The sequence below is a fragment of the Tachypleus tridentatus genome, chromosome 7 (assembly GCF_004210375.1).
Source record: "Tachypleus tridentatus isolate NWPU-2018 chromosome 7, ASM421037v1, whole genome shotgun sequence".
Classification (NCBI taxonomy): Eukaryota; Metazoa; Arthropoda; class Merostomata; order Xiphosura; family Limulidae; genus Tachypleus; species Tachypleus tridentatus.
In genome coordinates this window covers 138,416,578-138,433,721 of record NC_134831.1, presented here as the reverse complement: position 1 = coordinate 138,433,721, position 17,144 = coordinate 138,416,578, and the positions used below count along the sequence as shown (strand labels likewise).

At 33.7% G+C, this 17,144-nt stretch overlaps 1 protein-coding gene across 2 annotated transcripts; it reads left to right on the top strand.

Moving 5' to 3' along the window:
- The first annotated feature begins 3,494 nt into the window (after positions 1-3,494).
- Positions 3,495-17,144, top strand: LOC143258130 (uncharacterized). 2 transcript variants are annotated; one of them, XM_076517147.1, is made up of 3 exons: positions 3,495-3,733; positions 11,871-11,943; positions 15,519-17,144. In XM_076517147.1, the coding sequence occupies exons 2-3, from the start codon at positions 11,934-11,936 to the stop codon at positions 15,974-15,976; spliced, it is 468 nt and encodes a 155-aa protein (XP_076373262.1). In that variant the 5' UTR covers positions 3,495-3,733; positions 11,871-11,933; the 3' UTR covers positions 15,977-17,144. The 2 variants fall into 2 exon arrangements, with proteins under 2 accessions (XP_076373262.1, XP_076373263.1); XM_076517148.1 differs by lacking the exon at positions 15,519-17,144 and adding an exon at positions 13,897-14,087.

Genomic DNA, 17,144 nt, shown 5'->3' with positions numbered 1-17,144 from the left:
TTTGCTATAAGTAAAACACCTACAAACACTCTTTTCTAATGTGTCCTCAAATCCGTATTTACACACGCTTAATTTCAATAATTCGATCTGAGGAAGATTTCGTTTTTTTTCTTAGTAAGTGATTATTTAATCTCCGTTAAATATTTATAATTATGCATATAATAATTAATATGGTGATGGCTGTAGTTATTTCTAAACATTTCTGAGCTACTAATGGTTATTGGGTCAACACAATTGACAAAAGAAGTACGCTTTTTGAATTAACATGTTTCATTCAAACTTTAAATTTTAAATCAAACTGCTATGCTCATACATAAATACAAAAGTAAGTAACTTATTTGTATTTCATAAATGTCCTGAAATAGTAATAAACTAAAAACCTGATGGTATTGGTGGAGCAACAAGCCTGACTTTATGAAACATGAAATGGTAAAACAAGGCCACAAGACGTAGGTGGAGTACCTAGCCTGAACTTTTGTAAACACAGAGTAGTAACACATGGCCACAAGAATAGATGGTATAGGTGGAGTAGTTATCCTACTTTGGCTAAACGCAAAATAAAAAACAAGGCCACAAGAGTAAGTGTTGTAGGTAGAATACCTAGCCTGGACTTTTGTGAACACAGAATAGTTGCTCATGGCCACAAGAATAGATGGTATAGGTGGAGTAGTTAGCCTAGCTTGGCTAAACATGAAATAAAAAAACAAGGCCACAATAGTTAATGTTGTAGGTGGAGTGCATAGCCTGGACTTTTGTGAACACAGAATAGTAACTCATAGCCACAAGAATAGATGGTATAGGTGGAGTAGTTAGCCTAGCTTGGCTAAACATAAAATAGAAAAACAAAACCACAATAGTAAATGTTGTAGGTGGAGTACCTAGCCTGAACTTTTGTGAACACAGTATAGTAACTCATAGCCACAAGAATAGATGGTATAGGTGGAGTAGTTAGCCTAGCTTGGCTAAACATAAAATACAAAAAACAAGGCCACAAAAGTAAATGTTGTAGGTGGAGTACCTAGCCTGGACTTTTGTGAACACAGAATAGTAACTCATGGCCACAAGAATAGATGGTGTAGTTATTCTGGTTTGGTTAAATACAGAGTAGTAAAACATGAACACAAGAGTAAATGTTGTCGGTAGAATTATAGCCTGAGCTCATGTCAACAAAACGGTAAAACATGGCTGCACAAGTGTAGATGATGTAGGTGGAGCATCTAGCCTTGCTTGAGTAAACACAAAGCAGTAAAGCATTTACACAAGTGTAGATGATGTAGGTGGAGCATCTAGCCTTGCCTGAGTAAACACAAAGCAGAAAAGCATTTACACAAGTGTAGATGATGTAGGTGGAGCATCTAGCCTTGCTTGAGTTAACACAAAGTGGTAAAATATGGCCACAATAGTACAGAAAGCTCATGATTGGTTGAATAGCTGCTCTTGGGCAGGCCCATATATTAATTTTTAGATTAAATGATATAAGAAAAGGAAAGCTTTTACATTCCAAACAGGTTAAAATCTCTACAACTAAACCTAATTGTCGTTGAACTATATCATGTGAGTTGTGTTAAATCTAAGTAAGTAGCATAAATACTGAACAGAACCCATTGCCTTCCTACATCTCCTCTTTCTTCAAAAGTTTTCTGAAGGTAAGCAGGTTTCTTAACTGTTTCAGTAAAGTAGTGAAACCAACCCTCCAAAAAAGGTTTAATCTATTAGCATTTTCGACGAATGTGTGAAGTTGTATTATGTTAACTTAAAGGTGAAAATAAATTAATCATATATGTGTGACTATGTCTATTTTGTTCCAGAATTTAGGTGTTTCAACTGAACGTATAATTTAATACAATTTACATCTTTTACAGTGAGTAAGATTAGTTTTTAGAACAAACATAATATAACTTGCATTCCGTTAGAGATATACCTTATTTATTATTAAACTTAAAAATATCCTAGCAGTCTTACAAGTAACTGTATGACATTTTAAAAGTTAAATGTTCACTCTCCTATTGCCCATGTGTTTAACGTAGATCACTCTTTACCCATACTGTGGCCAACTTTACATAGAGGAAACTTTCTACATGCTAGCAGAACTAGCACGTGAAAAAGAGACCAATAGAGAAAAGTTTTAACAAGCAATTTCAGCTTTCATCCGCATATCAGCTAACCACAGAAAAAGACAAGAGTTCGAAAAAGAACTAATTTATCGATATGGCAGAATCTTCCCAAGAGAAATGAGCAAACGTTTCTTCGTATTATAAACTTTATTTAGTTATTTTGTTCTTTGTTTTATTTATTTATCACTAAAAACAAACTATCTAATTATCTTTAGAACATTAGATTAATCATCAGATGACGTTGCCCAGCAACACGTCGTTTGTAGTTATCGTTCACACTAAATTAACTTTCCCATAAAATACATTTATTTCTCTTTACTTTAGCACGAAATATATGTTGTTCTTTTCTACAAATTACCTTCAGTGTCTGTAAGTTTAACCGAATTTGTAATAATGTACCTGCTTCGTTAGAAAAGTTGTATGTGTCATCTTTGCATAATATTTAATGAATTCTGGAGAGTTTTAGACGTTGTAACAGTAAAATTTGGAAAAAGTAACCTTTAACCTTCAGTTGTTTATATTTATCTTAAAAATAAATCTCTGCTCAATCTGTCTTCTTGCTGAATTGAACACCTTTTATTTTTAGTTAATGGCGTTAAATTTTCAATTTATTTATATCTAAGTTAATCCCACTAAACATTATGAAAATACTTCGTTGGAATTAGACTATAATATGCAAATTAAACTGTAAACTAACAAATTAACTAATAGAATTTCAATAAGTTTCTATTAGCTATTTTATTTTTTTCTGCTATATCAAGGCCTGGCATGGCCAAGCGTGTTAAGGCGTGCGACTAGTAATCTGAGGGTCGCGGGTTTGCATCTCCGTCGCGCCAAACATGCTCGCCCGTTCAGCCGTGGGGGCGTCATAATGTGACGGTCAATCCCACTATTCGTTGGTAAACGAGTAGCCTAATAGTTGGCGGTGGGTGGTGATGACTAGCTGCCTTCCCTCTAGTGTTACACTGCTAAATTAGGAACGACTAGCACAGATAGCCCTCGAGTAGCTTTGTGCGGAATTCCAAAACAAACAAACAAACTGCTATATCAATTCTATTGACATAAAGTTGGATGCCTAATCGCACGTTCCAACAGTATTATATAACACACGTACATTATATTTATTGTTGTGAGCTGACAACACATTTAGACGTCTATGTTGATAATCTCTTACTGTAGTTCTTGGGCTCTTGATTTGTAAAAAACTTAGTTTTAGCACATATTTATATAACAATTAATCCTTTTGCAACTTTGTGGTTTACCATTAAGTAAGGCTAAATTTAATTGGATGTTAACATACGGTTGTATGATGAGATATATTTTCCAAACAGCGCATTGTATGGTCCTGATTGATGTATATATATATGTGTGTGTAAGAAACGAAATCCAAGGGCAGAGAAAGAAACTTCACAGTTCCCAAGTGATGCTTGAGCAACAAGAAATTTTGGACCACGTCCAATCGCAGCTTGAAATGAGTAATGTCAGTACGATGGGTTTCCCACTGACGAGTAATGTTATAGCGACATCATTTACAAGAAACCCAGAAAACTCAGTGTGCCTACGGGATTCGACGACAGGCAGCTTGCAAGTAAACACTGCCCTAGATCAGAAAATTCAAGGTAAGACTAGATGGTTAGTTTTATAAAATATTTTTCGTACTTTTCTCATGATCAGGTAAGATAATGCAAAACCGAAAAAAAAACTTACTGATAATTAGTAAGGTGTTTCTTAAACCACGTTTGTCTGTGATATTTCATTTGTTTACTAAATATAATGAGGAATTACAAGTTGTAATCCATTTTTAAATCAGTTTAATGTAGTTTAAGTCATATTTTATTTACACCTGTTCTGTCTATTTTTAAGTGTAATTTGTAATGCTAACCATCTGTAAGGTAGGTGTTCGATTCTCCTCGGGTGGACTTAGCAGATAGTTGATAGTGATGTGGCTTTACTATAAGAAAACACACACACACACCATCGGTAAGGAAATTTTGTTTTCGTGCAACTTTAAAGATCTATGACATGAGACACGGTTTGTTTTCCATTACTTTGAAAGTAAATAACGCCCGGATAATTCATCTTAAAGGTACACTTCCCGGACATGACCAAATACCGAATATTATTCCCATTTCACTAGCGACCGGGTATTACCCTGACACGTGGAAAAAAGCCATCATTGTACAACGATAAGTCTACGGATTTACAACGCTAAAATAAGGAGTTCGATTCCTCTCGGTGGACACAGCAGATAGCCCGATGTGGCTTTGCTTAAAAGGAAAAACACACAAAACATACATTCAAATACATACACACAAATATTCTTAAATGCAGTAGAATTTTCTATTCATAAATTACCGTTTGTAATATAATCCTGATATTTGTCAATTCTTAAATGCTGTGAAAATCATGGACCAACATTAGCCGTTTTCGGTTTTTTTTTTAAGTTGATTCCATTAAGTCTAAACTCCCAGAGAAGAAACAGAGGTCAGGGAACATTGGATTAATTTATTAAATAAAATAATAATAAAAAAAAAACTACCACTTAATCTTAATAAAATCCCCGAAGAGGAAAAAGGTTCCTGAACAAAAAAGAAAACAAGAGGTTAGTACGTTCAATATGAAAATATGAAATAAATGAACTGAAGAACTTTTGTGTTAAAGTTAACCAACCATTAAATATATAATCTTAGATTTAAGTAATTGTTCTGTGTTCTGATGAAACTCTGAGAACAAAAGCTTTAACTACTAAAGAAACTCAGTTTCTCACAGAACACTTAACTTTCTGAAAACAGATATTAAAATGAAGTAAATACGTATTAGAAACAAATACAATAATAAAACGTACTGCACATGGTAATAACCAAAATCTACTTAACGTAATAATACGACATGCAGTGTTAATAGGATACAGTATACATAACGTAATTAAGAGCGAGCAATAAACGTAATACAACATTAATATGCACGAGAGACATCTTAAGCAATAACGTGCACAAAACATTATTAAAATAACAAAATGGGCATATGTTAATACGACAACGAAGTTTTTATAAATATATATGGGTGTTGTAAATACCCATATTACATATGTATAATATAGGTGCAATTATGCAGTACATTCTAACATTAGTACAAATGTGAAGTACATCTAATGTATGTCTAATACTAACAAAATCCAGCACGTGTAATTTATTTACCAAGCAGTGTACGTATATGATATGTAAATTACTATGTACAGTGTATTTTAATATTACTGCCAATATGGAGGATGAATAACGTAAGCACAATAATAAAAAAATCTGGCAAAGATAAACTATGAACAAGGTAATAAAAAACAGATAAAGTAAGCTTCAACAAGCAGTCTAAGTAAGCCAGTGATGCATAAAGTCCGGCCCGCGACGAGTCGCCGAGTGGCCCGCGATGTCCAACGGCAAAGTCAAACATAGAGAGTTCGCGCCTGCGCGAAGATTAAGCTTTCTAGAAGAATATGCATTAGATTAGATATTGGATGGTTCCATATTTGTATCGAGCAATAAAGAAAATTTAATAAGCAAATCTCGTCAATGCATAGGCATTTAATCATTGGCGCAATGACGTAATATTTCCGTAATTACGAAATCTCACACGTCCTAATTGTTCTTCGAGATTTACTTACGTGCCCTATTTTGATATTATTTCGTAACAAAAATGGCAGCTAATCGTAAAAGAAAAGTTGACGACAAAAACCGGCAGTTTCATGATGATTGGACTGCGCAATACTGTTTTGTTCAACAACAGAAGAACGTGATTTGTCTGCTGTGTCATTCGACAGTAGCAGTGGCAAAGGTATCCAATATACAGCGTAATTATGAGTCGAAGCATAAAGATTTCTGCAACGTTGTCGGTGATGAACGAACAGCTCGAATTGAATCTCTGCAGCGGTCGCTGAATCACCAGCAGAACATGCACTTAAAGCACTCAGCAGATTTAGGTGCAGCATGTGAGGTCAGTTGCGATATTTCGTTGATGATAGCGAAATCTGGCCGACCGTTCACTGATAGTGATTTTGTCAAGCGATGTATGATTACTGCATCGGAAAGTTATGTCTGGAAGCAGTTCGCAAGATACAGACGGTGGCTTTGAATCGTATGACAGTTCAACGAAGAATTTCACACCTCTCAGCAGACGTAACAAGGCAGCTCACAAATAAAGCAGCCAACTTTGTCTACTTCTCTTTGACAGCAGACGAGTCGACTAATATCATTTCAACAGCACAACTACTAGTTTTGTTTGTGGTGTGTCGTCATCGTTTGATATCACAGAGGAACTAATCGGTATAGGTTCCATGAAGGGTCAGAACTGGTGTGCTCTATTCAAGGAGACAGTACGACTGTGTAGTAGTGTTTCATTGGATTTCAGGAAACTGGTAAGTGTGACAACTGATGGAGCACCAGCCATGACCGGAGAAAGTAGCGAGATGGTAGCACTGTTGATGAAGCATCGAGGAAAGTAAAACAGACAGTCGGTGAAGTTGCACTCTATTATTCATCAACAGAACCTGTGCAGTAAAGAACTTGGTTTTCAGGCACTGATGACATTAGTGACGAAAACCATTAATTTCATCAAATCACGAGGGCTCAATCACCGTCAGTTTCGAATTCTTCTTGAAGAAATTGATTCAGACTATGGTGACCTTGTGTATCACTGTGAAGCACGCTGGATGAGTCGAGGGAAGATGCTCAGAAGATTCTGAGAGTTGATTGATGAGGTGATAGAATTCGTCGGAAGCAAGAACAAAGACACAAAAGTGGTTTCCATGACTGATCCAGCATGGCAAGCTGATTTGACCTTTCTGGTTGATATGACACAACACTTGAATAATCTGAATTTGAAGTTGCAAAGCAAAAATCAGCTTCTCTGTCAGCTTGCAAATCACGTCTCAGCTTTCAAGACAAAGTTGCAGTTGTTCTGGCAGCAAGCAGCATCAGGCAACTTTGTGCACTTTCTCACTTTTCAGTCACAGCTACAGAAAAATCAGAACATTGACACATAAGTTTATGTTGGGAAGCTAGATACCTTGATTCAATCCTTCAACTCACGGTTTCATCACTTTGACCAATGCAGATTGTTGATGAAACTTTTTGCTGATCCGTTATGTATAACAGTGGATGACTTGTCAGCAGAATATCAGCTTGAACTTACTAATCTCTAGGCATCTGATGAACTACATGCTATTTACCGAGAAAACAGTTTGCTTGACTTCTACAAAACGTTGCCTGATACATTTGCTAATCTGAAAGAGAATGCACTTGTCCATACCAGCATGTTTGGCAGCACGTACTGCCATCCATCCATCGCACTGACTTTGTGACAGCTGACGTATCATAACATTTCTTAGAATAATCTACAAATTCTTTGATGTAATCGTTATTTGTCTGTTCTTAAATGTGATGTCCATCCTGTGTGAAACAACTGTGGGACGATTTTAATCTTCACTTTTTGTGGCCCCCAACGGTTACGAGAAGTCTGTTTGTGGCCCCTGACCCAAAAAGTTTGTGCCCAACTGAAGTAAGCTAAACTATGAACAAGGTAATAAAAAACACAGATAAAGTAAGTAAGCTCTAACAAGCAGTCTAAGTAAGCTAAACTATGAACAAAGTAACAAAAAACACAGATAAAGTAAGCTCCAACAAGCAGTCTAAGTAAGCTAAACTATGAACAAGGTAACAAAAACCACAGATAAAGTAAGCTTCAACAAGCAGTCTAAGTAGCGTGCGTATAATATAAATTCTAATATACACGGTTTTCAACAATAGTATGAATATGCAGCACACGTAAAGTAATTATAATTACGCAAAATATGTACATCAGTACCAGTATGGAACACACATGAAGTAAGTTTAATTATACAAAACACGTAACATTAGTACCAATATGGAGTACACATCAAGTAAATGTAGTATACAAAACACGTAACATTAGTACCAATATGGAGTACACATCAAGTAAATGTAGTATACAAAACACGTAACATTAGTACCAATATGGAACACACATAAAGTAAGTTTAGTCATACAAAACACGTGGCATAAATTAGTAACAATATTGGCCCGGCATGGCCAAGCGTGTTAAGGCGTTCGACTCGTAATCTGAGGGTCGCCGGTTCGAATCCCAGTCGCACCAAACATGCTCACTCTTTCAGCCGTGAGGGCATTATAATGTGACGGTTAATCCCACTATTCGTTGGTAAAAGAGTAGCCTAAGAGTTGGCGGTGGGTGGTTATGACTAGCTGTTTTTCCTCTACTCTTACACTGCTAAATTAGGGACGGCTAGCGCAGATAGCACTCGAGTAGCTTTGCACGAAATTCAAAACAAACAAACAAAGTAACAATATTCATACTGCAACATTTGCCAACGACCTTGAACGTAAAAGCACCATTATAAATAGCTAACAATTGAAAAACCACAATAAAGTATATCTACCTGAAGTTACTGATTTCGAGCGTGAGGTTTACGTATTACGCATACCCCTTGTCTATTTTTATTTTGTTAGGTTTCCCCGGGACGCACATTCGCCCTTATTTCTTGACCCATCTAGTTTTTGTAAGAAGACATCCGATATTTAATACGTATGTTTATAGACTCAGAGTTACTAAAGTCATAAGCGGGACAAACAATAAACAACTAAACTATAGAAGAATGATATTATAGTTGGTTATTATGAAGTAATGTTTGTAGAAGACATATCTACATTGTTGTGAGGCTAATGATTGCAGATAATATAACATATTTGTATATAACAGTATTTTATATGAAACAAGTTAGTATCAATTTACAATACATTTAATTTAAATACCTACAAGAAATACGCAGACCGTATGTTTTATCTTATAGCACACGTACCAACATGAGACATCCGTAATTTTTAGTATTTATATGCAAAGCAGAGAAAATATGAATTAATTTGAGAATATGTAACACGAAGAAATTTGAAAACAAGTAAGACGTAATTTAAGCAATAGAGCTCACTAATGTTACGTTTTATAATTTCTTTATTATCTTGCGTATTACGATTTCAAAGAGCCTGAAACTGAGCTAAGTTATGATTTAAATTTACGAGTTACGTAAATATCGTAATGTATTAAATTTATGTTATTTTCGAATGAAATTAATATACAAAGTTTTCTTTCTTGAAAGGAACATATTTTAATATACAAGTAATAATACAGTTTATAGTAATAGTTATTACAAATAGTTATTAAAACTAATGATTTATATAGAAACGTTTAATAAACTTACAAACAGTATTGAGTCTTCTAGCTGGTTTAGAAGTGAATATTTTATCAACGGCTTACGATGAGCACATTAATTTCGAGTTGATATTGGCACAGTTCACTTAAAGGGTAACTAATTAGTTTTTTTTACTTTCCACACATGAGTTTTTCACCACTTAAGATAGCAAACCAATAATATATAGTGTCTGTTGGAGCGTTGGTTGATAAACGTTAAGGCGAGGTTCTATAAATTTCAGTGGGCTCAATAATATGCTAGTGCTTTTGTTAAACATATATTGTTTATTCTTACGCTCGAGAATATTCTACAAATTTAGTGAATAGGCGGGAATATCGCAATACACATTTAACAGTATAACTTACATGCATTTCTAACTATATGTTTAACTAAAATAAACATCGATATTAAAATAAATATGTGATAGTAAATCCATCACATTTACAAAACGATTTTATCTCTACATGTGACGCACGAGAAGCAAGTATTAAAATACATTAAACATGACGTAAGTACTGGCACACAATGGTTGAAGGTATGTGTCTGTATGCACATCGGGGAAGAAATGACGATATAGCATAGAGACAAAAATATATTACCACAAAACATCCAAATCACATATATGTTGTATCACAGGAACTTATCTATGGCTTTAGTGAAAATATGTCTGGTCTTAACTTCTCTGTAACCAGGAAATGCATTTGGTTTTACCTTCCTGCGACTAAAAGTATATATTTGGCCTTGACATCCCTGCAGCTTAAAACCACATTTGACTTTATTTTCTCTGCAAATCGTAAATATATAAAACTTTAGTGTCTCTGCAACTAGGAAATATATCTGGGTTTAGTGTATCTGCAATTCTAACGTGAGTGTGTTTTATATCAGGTGAAACACTAAATATAACATACCCTCACAAACATACCGGTACCAACTCCAAATCGCTTTAAACACTGCCATCAAGTACCATAAATAATTGACAATTGAATCATAATTTAAGCTTCAAGAGAAAATAAACGAAACTTTTAAGTAGTCGGACGGACGAACGAGAAGCGTGGCAAGAAAATATGAAATTTCCGTTTGTGTTATACAGGACATGTAATTTTGGTGTGGACAACTGCAATATCACGTTTAACTTTTTAACGTTGTATTCTACTTTCTGTTTTTAACGTCCTCTACTTTAGTGTTGTAGGTTGAGGATTTGTTTGTTTCTTAAAATTCACACAAAGATAGCCGTCCTGATTTACAAGTGATCCACTCTAATCAAAAAGTGAGATTGACCGTCACATATAAAACCCTCATGGCTGAAGGGATTATGTATTCGATGACATGATTCGAGCCCGCGACTTTTTGATTGCGAGTCGAGTGCTCAAATCGTTATATCTGGAAGGATATTCTGCTAGTTTTAATTTCGCTAAACCATAAAAATATAGAAATATTAATATGAATTTATTTTAGTATAGTTTCAAGTAGCACTTACGATATATTAGAAGTATTCTACAGACGAGAAACTACATAATATGTTTTCTTTTCTTTTGAGAACCTTAGCATAAGAACCGAAACATGGTAAATAAATGGAAAATATTCACATATATTTCTGCTAAAGTAAAATGTATTGCACCATATAAAAAGAATAGGTTATGGTTTGATATTTCTATTTGAGTTTCAACTACAACACACACAAGATTACATTAATTTGTTACCAGGATAGCATTTACGGCATTTCAGTTGGAAGAGCTCGAACTTACCTTCCAAACGGTACCCTATCCAGACGTTCTTGCACGTGAAGAACTTGCACTCAGACTAAATCTCAGTGAGTCACGTGTCCAGGTATGTCTTCCCTTTTCTAAGAATTAAGTATTCGACTATTTTGAGAGACACTTACTTTAGTTTTTGCAGTTGATAAAAAATAGTCATCAAAATCACAAATAAGTAGTTCAATAGAAAGATCATAATTTTTTCCACAAGCCTTTAACACCAACGCTAATGATGCGCAATATTGTGTTTAGTGAACATATAATGCATAACTAATTCAAGACTTGTTTCACTTAGAGTTTACTTTCTGATTATATATATTTTATTTTAGGTTATGTTATTTACAATACGTAAGATTTGTATTTAGAACTGGTACGACGTATCGATCACTGGTAAGATCATATTCAAGTATGTAAGTTTTAACGTTCTTTATTGGTAAAAATTGTGTACGTGAAAATGATCGCACCAGTGATCGATACGTTGTACCAGTTCTAAATACAAATCTTATGTACTGTAAATAATATAACCTAAAGTAAAGTATACGTAAAATGCTTAAACATAAATCTTACTTACTGTTAAAACTGTAACTTCTAATCAAAGACATTTATATTGTTCCTAGTCGTTTGAATACTACAGTTAAACTTTTACAAATGTTCAAATAATCTTTATTGCAATTACTGAATTTTTAATTAATGTTAACTTTGACAGTAATAGATCTATTTTCATTCCTGTAGGTTTGGTTTCAGAAAAGACGAACTAAGTGGCGAAAGAGAGAACCATCACGTAACATAAATTTCATGCAGAGTGGTAAGTGAATAAATATACAATCTATGATTTATCACTTGCGCTTACGTAAACAAACATTTCCTTCAAAATCTGCAAAGTTACTATCGGTACTTATAGTTTAAATCTATTGATATTCTTCGCTGTATTAGGACGCGTTAAAACATTGTTTTAAAAAAATGGAAAAAGATACAATTACAAACTGTTGAGAAAATCTTTTTAAATATGGACACCAATTCACTTTAGAAAGCAGTGTCCATTAAGCTTTGGGTTTTTAATTTATCCAGCACTAAATAATATGTGAATAGTAAGGAAAAATTCAGGAATTATAACGTGCGCGGTTGATAAAATTAATCATTTTGTTTTATGGCTGCTACAAATATATATATATATTGTGGTAAGGTATCGTTCTCAGAGAGAGCATTTCCAGTTGAATAATGTTAGTAGAGCGTTAGTAAAATAGTATTAGTACAACGTTCTTATCATGTGAGTATGCACTAACTGGGAGATGTAGCTTTTGTGAAGAACGCTTCAGAAGTATAGATATGATCGTTCCTAATCTTTAACTAATCACTAGAGGGAGCTGCCAACAACAGCGACCCGTTTGCTATAGCTTTTGATGTTTGGAATTTAGCACAAAGCTACACAAAGGGCTGTCTGTGCTTTGCCCACAACGCAAAGTCAGTGAGTAAGGGGGTGTAAAGCGAATTTCAGTTCACAGCTTACGTCGTCTATAAACACTTCACGTGAAACACTGCTGTAAAAATAACTTTAAAAAACCAGTAATTAGCGATACAAGGGAATCAGTATAAGGTACTTCAATAGTTACGAACATTATACTCCTCACAGTAGCGATTTGTTTCTATAGTTGTTTTTTAAACAGTATTGGTATTACTATTGTAAACTGTGATCGTTAATGTAAGTACCATATTTTTAGTTGTGTTAATAGAAAGAAATATATGACTTTGACCAAACTACTTTATTCTGTACATATCTTTGTTTGTTCTTACTTCTGACTTTCATGATATTTCCTTATTATGTCAGATTGTTTTTTCATTACACCATATGAACGGATCGGCATGTCCAGGTGGGTTAAAGCGTTCGACTCGTAATCCGAGGGTCGAGGGTTCGAAACCTTGTCGCACCAAATCCCACTATTCGTTGGTAAAAGAGTAGCCCAAGAGTTGGCAGTGGGTGGTGATGACTAGCTGCCTTCCCTCTAGTCTTACACTGCTAAATTAGAAACGGCTAGCGCAGATAGCTTTGATGTAGCTTTGCGCGAAATTATAAACAAACAAACCGTATCAACACAAAGGTCATGAAAAGTTAAATAGAGTTAACCCTTTAATTTCAGCAAACCTTTACACCTAGTTATATTGAATAGGGTTTAAAGTACTGACATGATCCTAAGACGCATTATAAAATTATACCAGTTGAGTAGGTGGTTATTGATAATATTCGACTACATGTTATATGTTACGTCACACTAACTTTGCTAAAAGTGGAGGGGGAGTGTAAGGTAGAAGTGACAAGCGAAGTTTTGTGTGGTGTATGCTTTTATCTTTTTTGCTAAAAAAATCCAAAGTTGGGTAGCACTTTCCCCTTCTGTCTACTGGTTAGGCCCATACGATATTGTTACACCTTTGGGTTTGGAAATTATAATTTATAAAATCGTATTTACCCATACTGAAAATTTGGTTTAGCCAATATGTATATTATACTTAGTCACAACAAAATAAAACTGTTCAAATAACCGGAGAAACAAACACTTTCTATCTTAGTCCTACATTTCTTTTAACTGAATGATGACGTCACAACGTTTTTTTCACCACACTAAGCATGATGATAAAAGCAGCGAAACGTTTTATAGGAACGTTTTAAGACTAATGAAATTAAATAATAATAATAAAACATTACAGGAGCAATATAGCTTATTACTAGAGAAACCAGGTTAACTCCTTTCACTGTCTTCTCTAGGAACTTAGGTACACAGAATAACTGTCTTATGGCGTATACACAACTTTCACTACGGTTCTGAATATACTAAAGAGAAATGCCCACTACCTCTAACGATCGGTGTTTTCTTCATAAACGTCCATTCGTCGTTCGTATGGAATACAATCGTATGGAGAAAACAAACAAATGAAACATTCACCAAAGCCGTACATCAGACTCCTTTCGTTGATTATATTGTCTTATATAATATAGTTCGGTATGTATTGTCTTATACAATATAGTTCGGTATGTATTGTCTTATACAATATAGTTTGGTATGTATTATCTTATATAATATAGTTCGGTATGTATTGTCTCATACAATATAGTTCGGTATGTATTATCTTATATAATATAGTTCGGTATGTATTGTCTCATACAGTATAGTTCGGTATGTATTGTCTCATACAATATAGTTCGGTATGTATTGTCTCATACAGTATAGTTCGGTATGTATTGTCTCATACAATATAGTTCGGTATGTATTGTCTCATACAATATAGTTCGGTATGTATTGTCTTATACAATATAGTTCGGTATGTATTGCCTCATACAGTATAGTTCGGTATGTATTGTCTCATACAATATAGTTCGGTATGTATTATCTTATATAATATAGTTCGGTATGTATTGTCTCATACAATATAGTTCGGTATGTATTGCCTCATACAGTATAGTTCGGTATGTATTGTCTCATACAATATAGTTCGGTATGTATTGTCTCATACAGTATAGTTCGGTATGTATTGTCTCATACAATATAGTTCGGTATGTATTGTCTTATACAGTATAGTTCGGTATGTATTGTCTCATACAATATAGTTCGGTATGTATTGTCTTATACAATATAGTTTGGTATGTATTATCTTATATAATATAGTTCGGTATGTATTGTCTCATACAGTATAGTTCGGTATGTATTGTCTTATACAGTATAATTCGGTATGTATATAATATAGTTCGGTATGTATTGTCTCATACAATATAGTTCGGTATGTATTGTCTTATACAATATAGTTTGGTATGTATTGTCTTATACAGTATAGTTTGGTATGTATTGTCTTATACAGTATAGTTCGGTATGTATTGTCTCATACAGTATAGTTCGGTATGTATTGTCTTATACAATATAGTTCGGTATGTATTGTCTTATACAGTATAGTTTGGTATGTATTGTCTTATACAGTATAGTTCGGTATGTATTGTCTCATACAGTATAGTTCGGTATGTATTGTCTCATACAATATAGTTCGGTATGTATTGTCTCATACAGTATAGTTCGGTATGTATTGTCTCATACAGTATAGTTCGGTGTGTATTGTCTTATAGAATATAGTTCGGTATGTATATAATATAGTTCGTATTGTATGTATAGTTCGGTATCTATTGTCTTATACAGTATAGTTCGGTATGTATTGTCTTATACAGTATAGTTCGGTATGTATTGTCTTATAGAATATAGTTCGGTATGTATTGTCTTATAGAATATAGTTCAGTACAGCCAATGTTTGTCGTCATACTTCAGATGATGTAAATTAGATGAGCGGAAAAGTGCAAAGATTAGTTTATTAAGCTATTCATAGTTGTCTCTTTATATTTCATAGGTTCGAACTCCACTTTTGGAACAATGTTTTCGACAACAACACCAATTCTACCCTTCCTGAACAACACCATTACAGATACATGTGGATTTGCGTCATCTCCTTACGACTTCGTCTTCCATACTGCTCCATTTTCGACTTCTTCGTGTACTGGATATTCTAATAACCCTCACGAAAGTCCTTCTAACGACACAGGCGCAACTTACTATAACTCAATGCTATTAACACAATCTATGAATATGACGAATATTTTACTACCAGACTATCGTTCATCTCCCATATCAGACATTCAGCAAAAATATTTTATTTCTAAGGATTATCTGGGAGCTCTATCTTCAGATCAAGACAAGAAAACCATAGCCTTAGGTATTACAGATAATTTGATGTCAGACAATCAACGTCTAACGTCAGTGTCCCATTTATTGTTGAAAACCAAAGAAATTGCAACTTCACTCTTATAGTCAACGGATTTCTTTATGTAAACACCGTATAAATTCAGTTTTATACATTAAGTTTCAATTTAGTCTAGTTTTCGAGAAATACGTTTCATTATTATCTTATACGTTGTTACGCGTTAATCAAATTGTTCGGAAACTCAAATAAGGATAAAGTTTTAGTTCCAGGACTTGTATAAAAGTATTGTATTTGAAAATTGAATGATATTGGACAAAAAATAGTAATATTTTCTACGAAAATGATCTTATAATTATATGAAGCAAATTAGTTGTATGTGTACATCTATATATATATATATATATATATAATCCAATTCACTATATAAATAAGCAATGGCAAATTACCAAATGTGCCTTTTATTTCATGTAAATAATTTTCGGTAACTTCGTTCTTTGCATATGCACTCCTGTAAGTCGGTGTTTTGTAATCGCACGTATACAGAGACAAACACGAGTTGAAAAAGTTATTTTTCAGCTAGTTTTGTGAATAGTATTAACTGTATTACTTAAACTATTTTTTATGACGTTTTTATATAATCACCAGGTGTTTTGTAGCCCATTAATAATGTGGGTCACATCAGTGAACTCATGTGGTGCTAAAATATACAATACTCTTACTTTAAGAACTACATGTCCGTGTCTCTGTTACACTAACACTTCGAATTGGAAAATCATTATGTTTATATATGTTTCACACGTCATACACAATTAAATATATCAATCATATATGTTACATTGACGAGTTTGTACAGAACTTGATACAATTAATTAAGTTTTTAAAGGACACCGGTAATTTAAAAAAATATATTTACGTTTTTTAAATTATTTTCCTTGTATCTTTCGTAAAAATGGAATATTTCTGTTTATTCTACAGCGTGTGAGAAACATGAGAGAGCTTGGTAAGTGACAAAATCAAACAAATGGATTTGTTTCGTTCGTATGGATGAAAACAGCAGAGAAACACTTAACTGAATTGATTTAGGTCATACCTTTGATTAATATATGTCATATATACTGTAATTAAGAAAATAAATCATGGCATAGCTCTATGTTAAATATATATAAAATATACTGTAATTAAGAAAATAAATCATGGCATAGCTCTATGTTAAATATATATAAAATATACTGTAATTAAGAAAATAAATCATGGCATAGCTCTATGTTAATTATA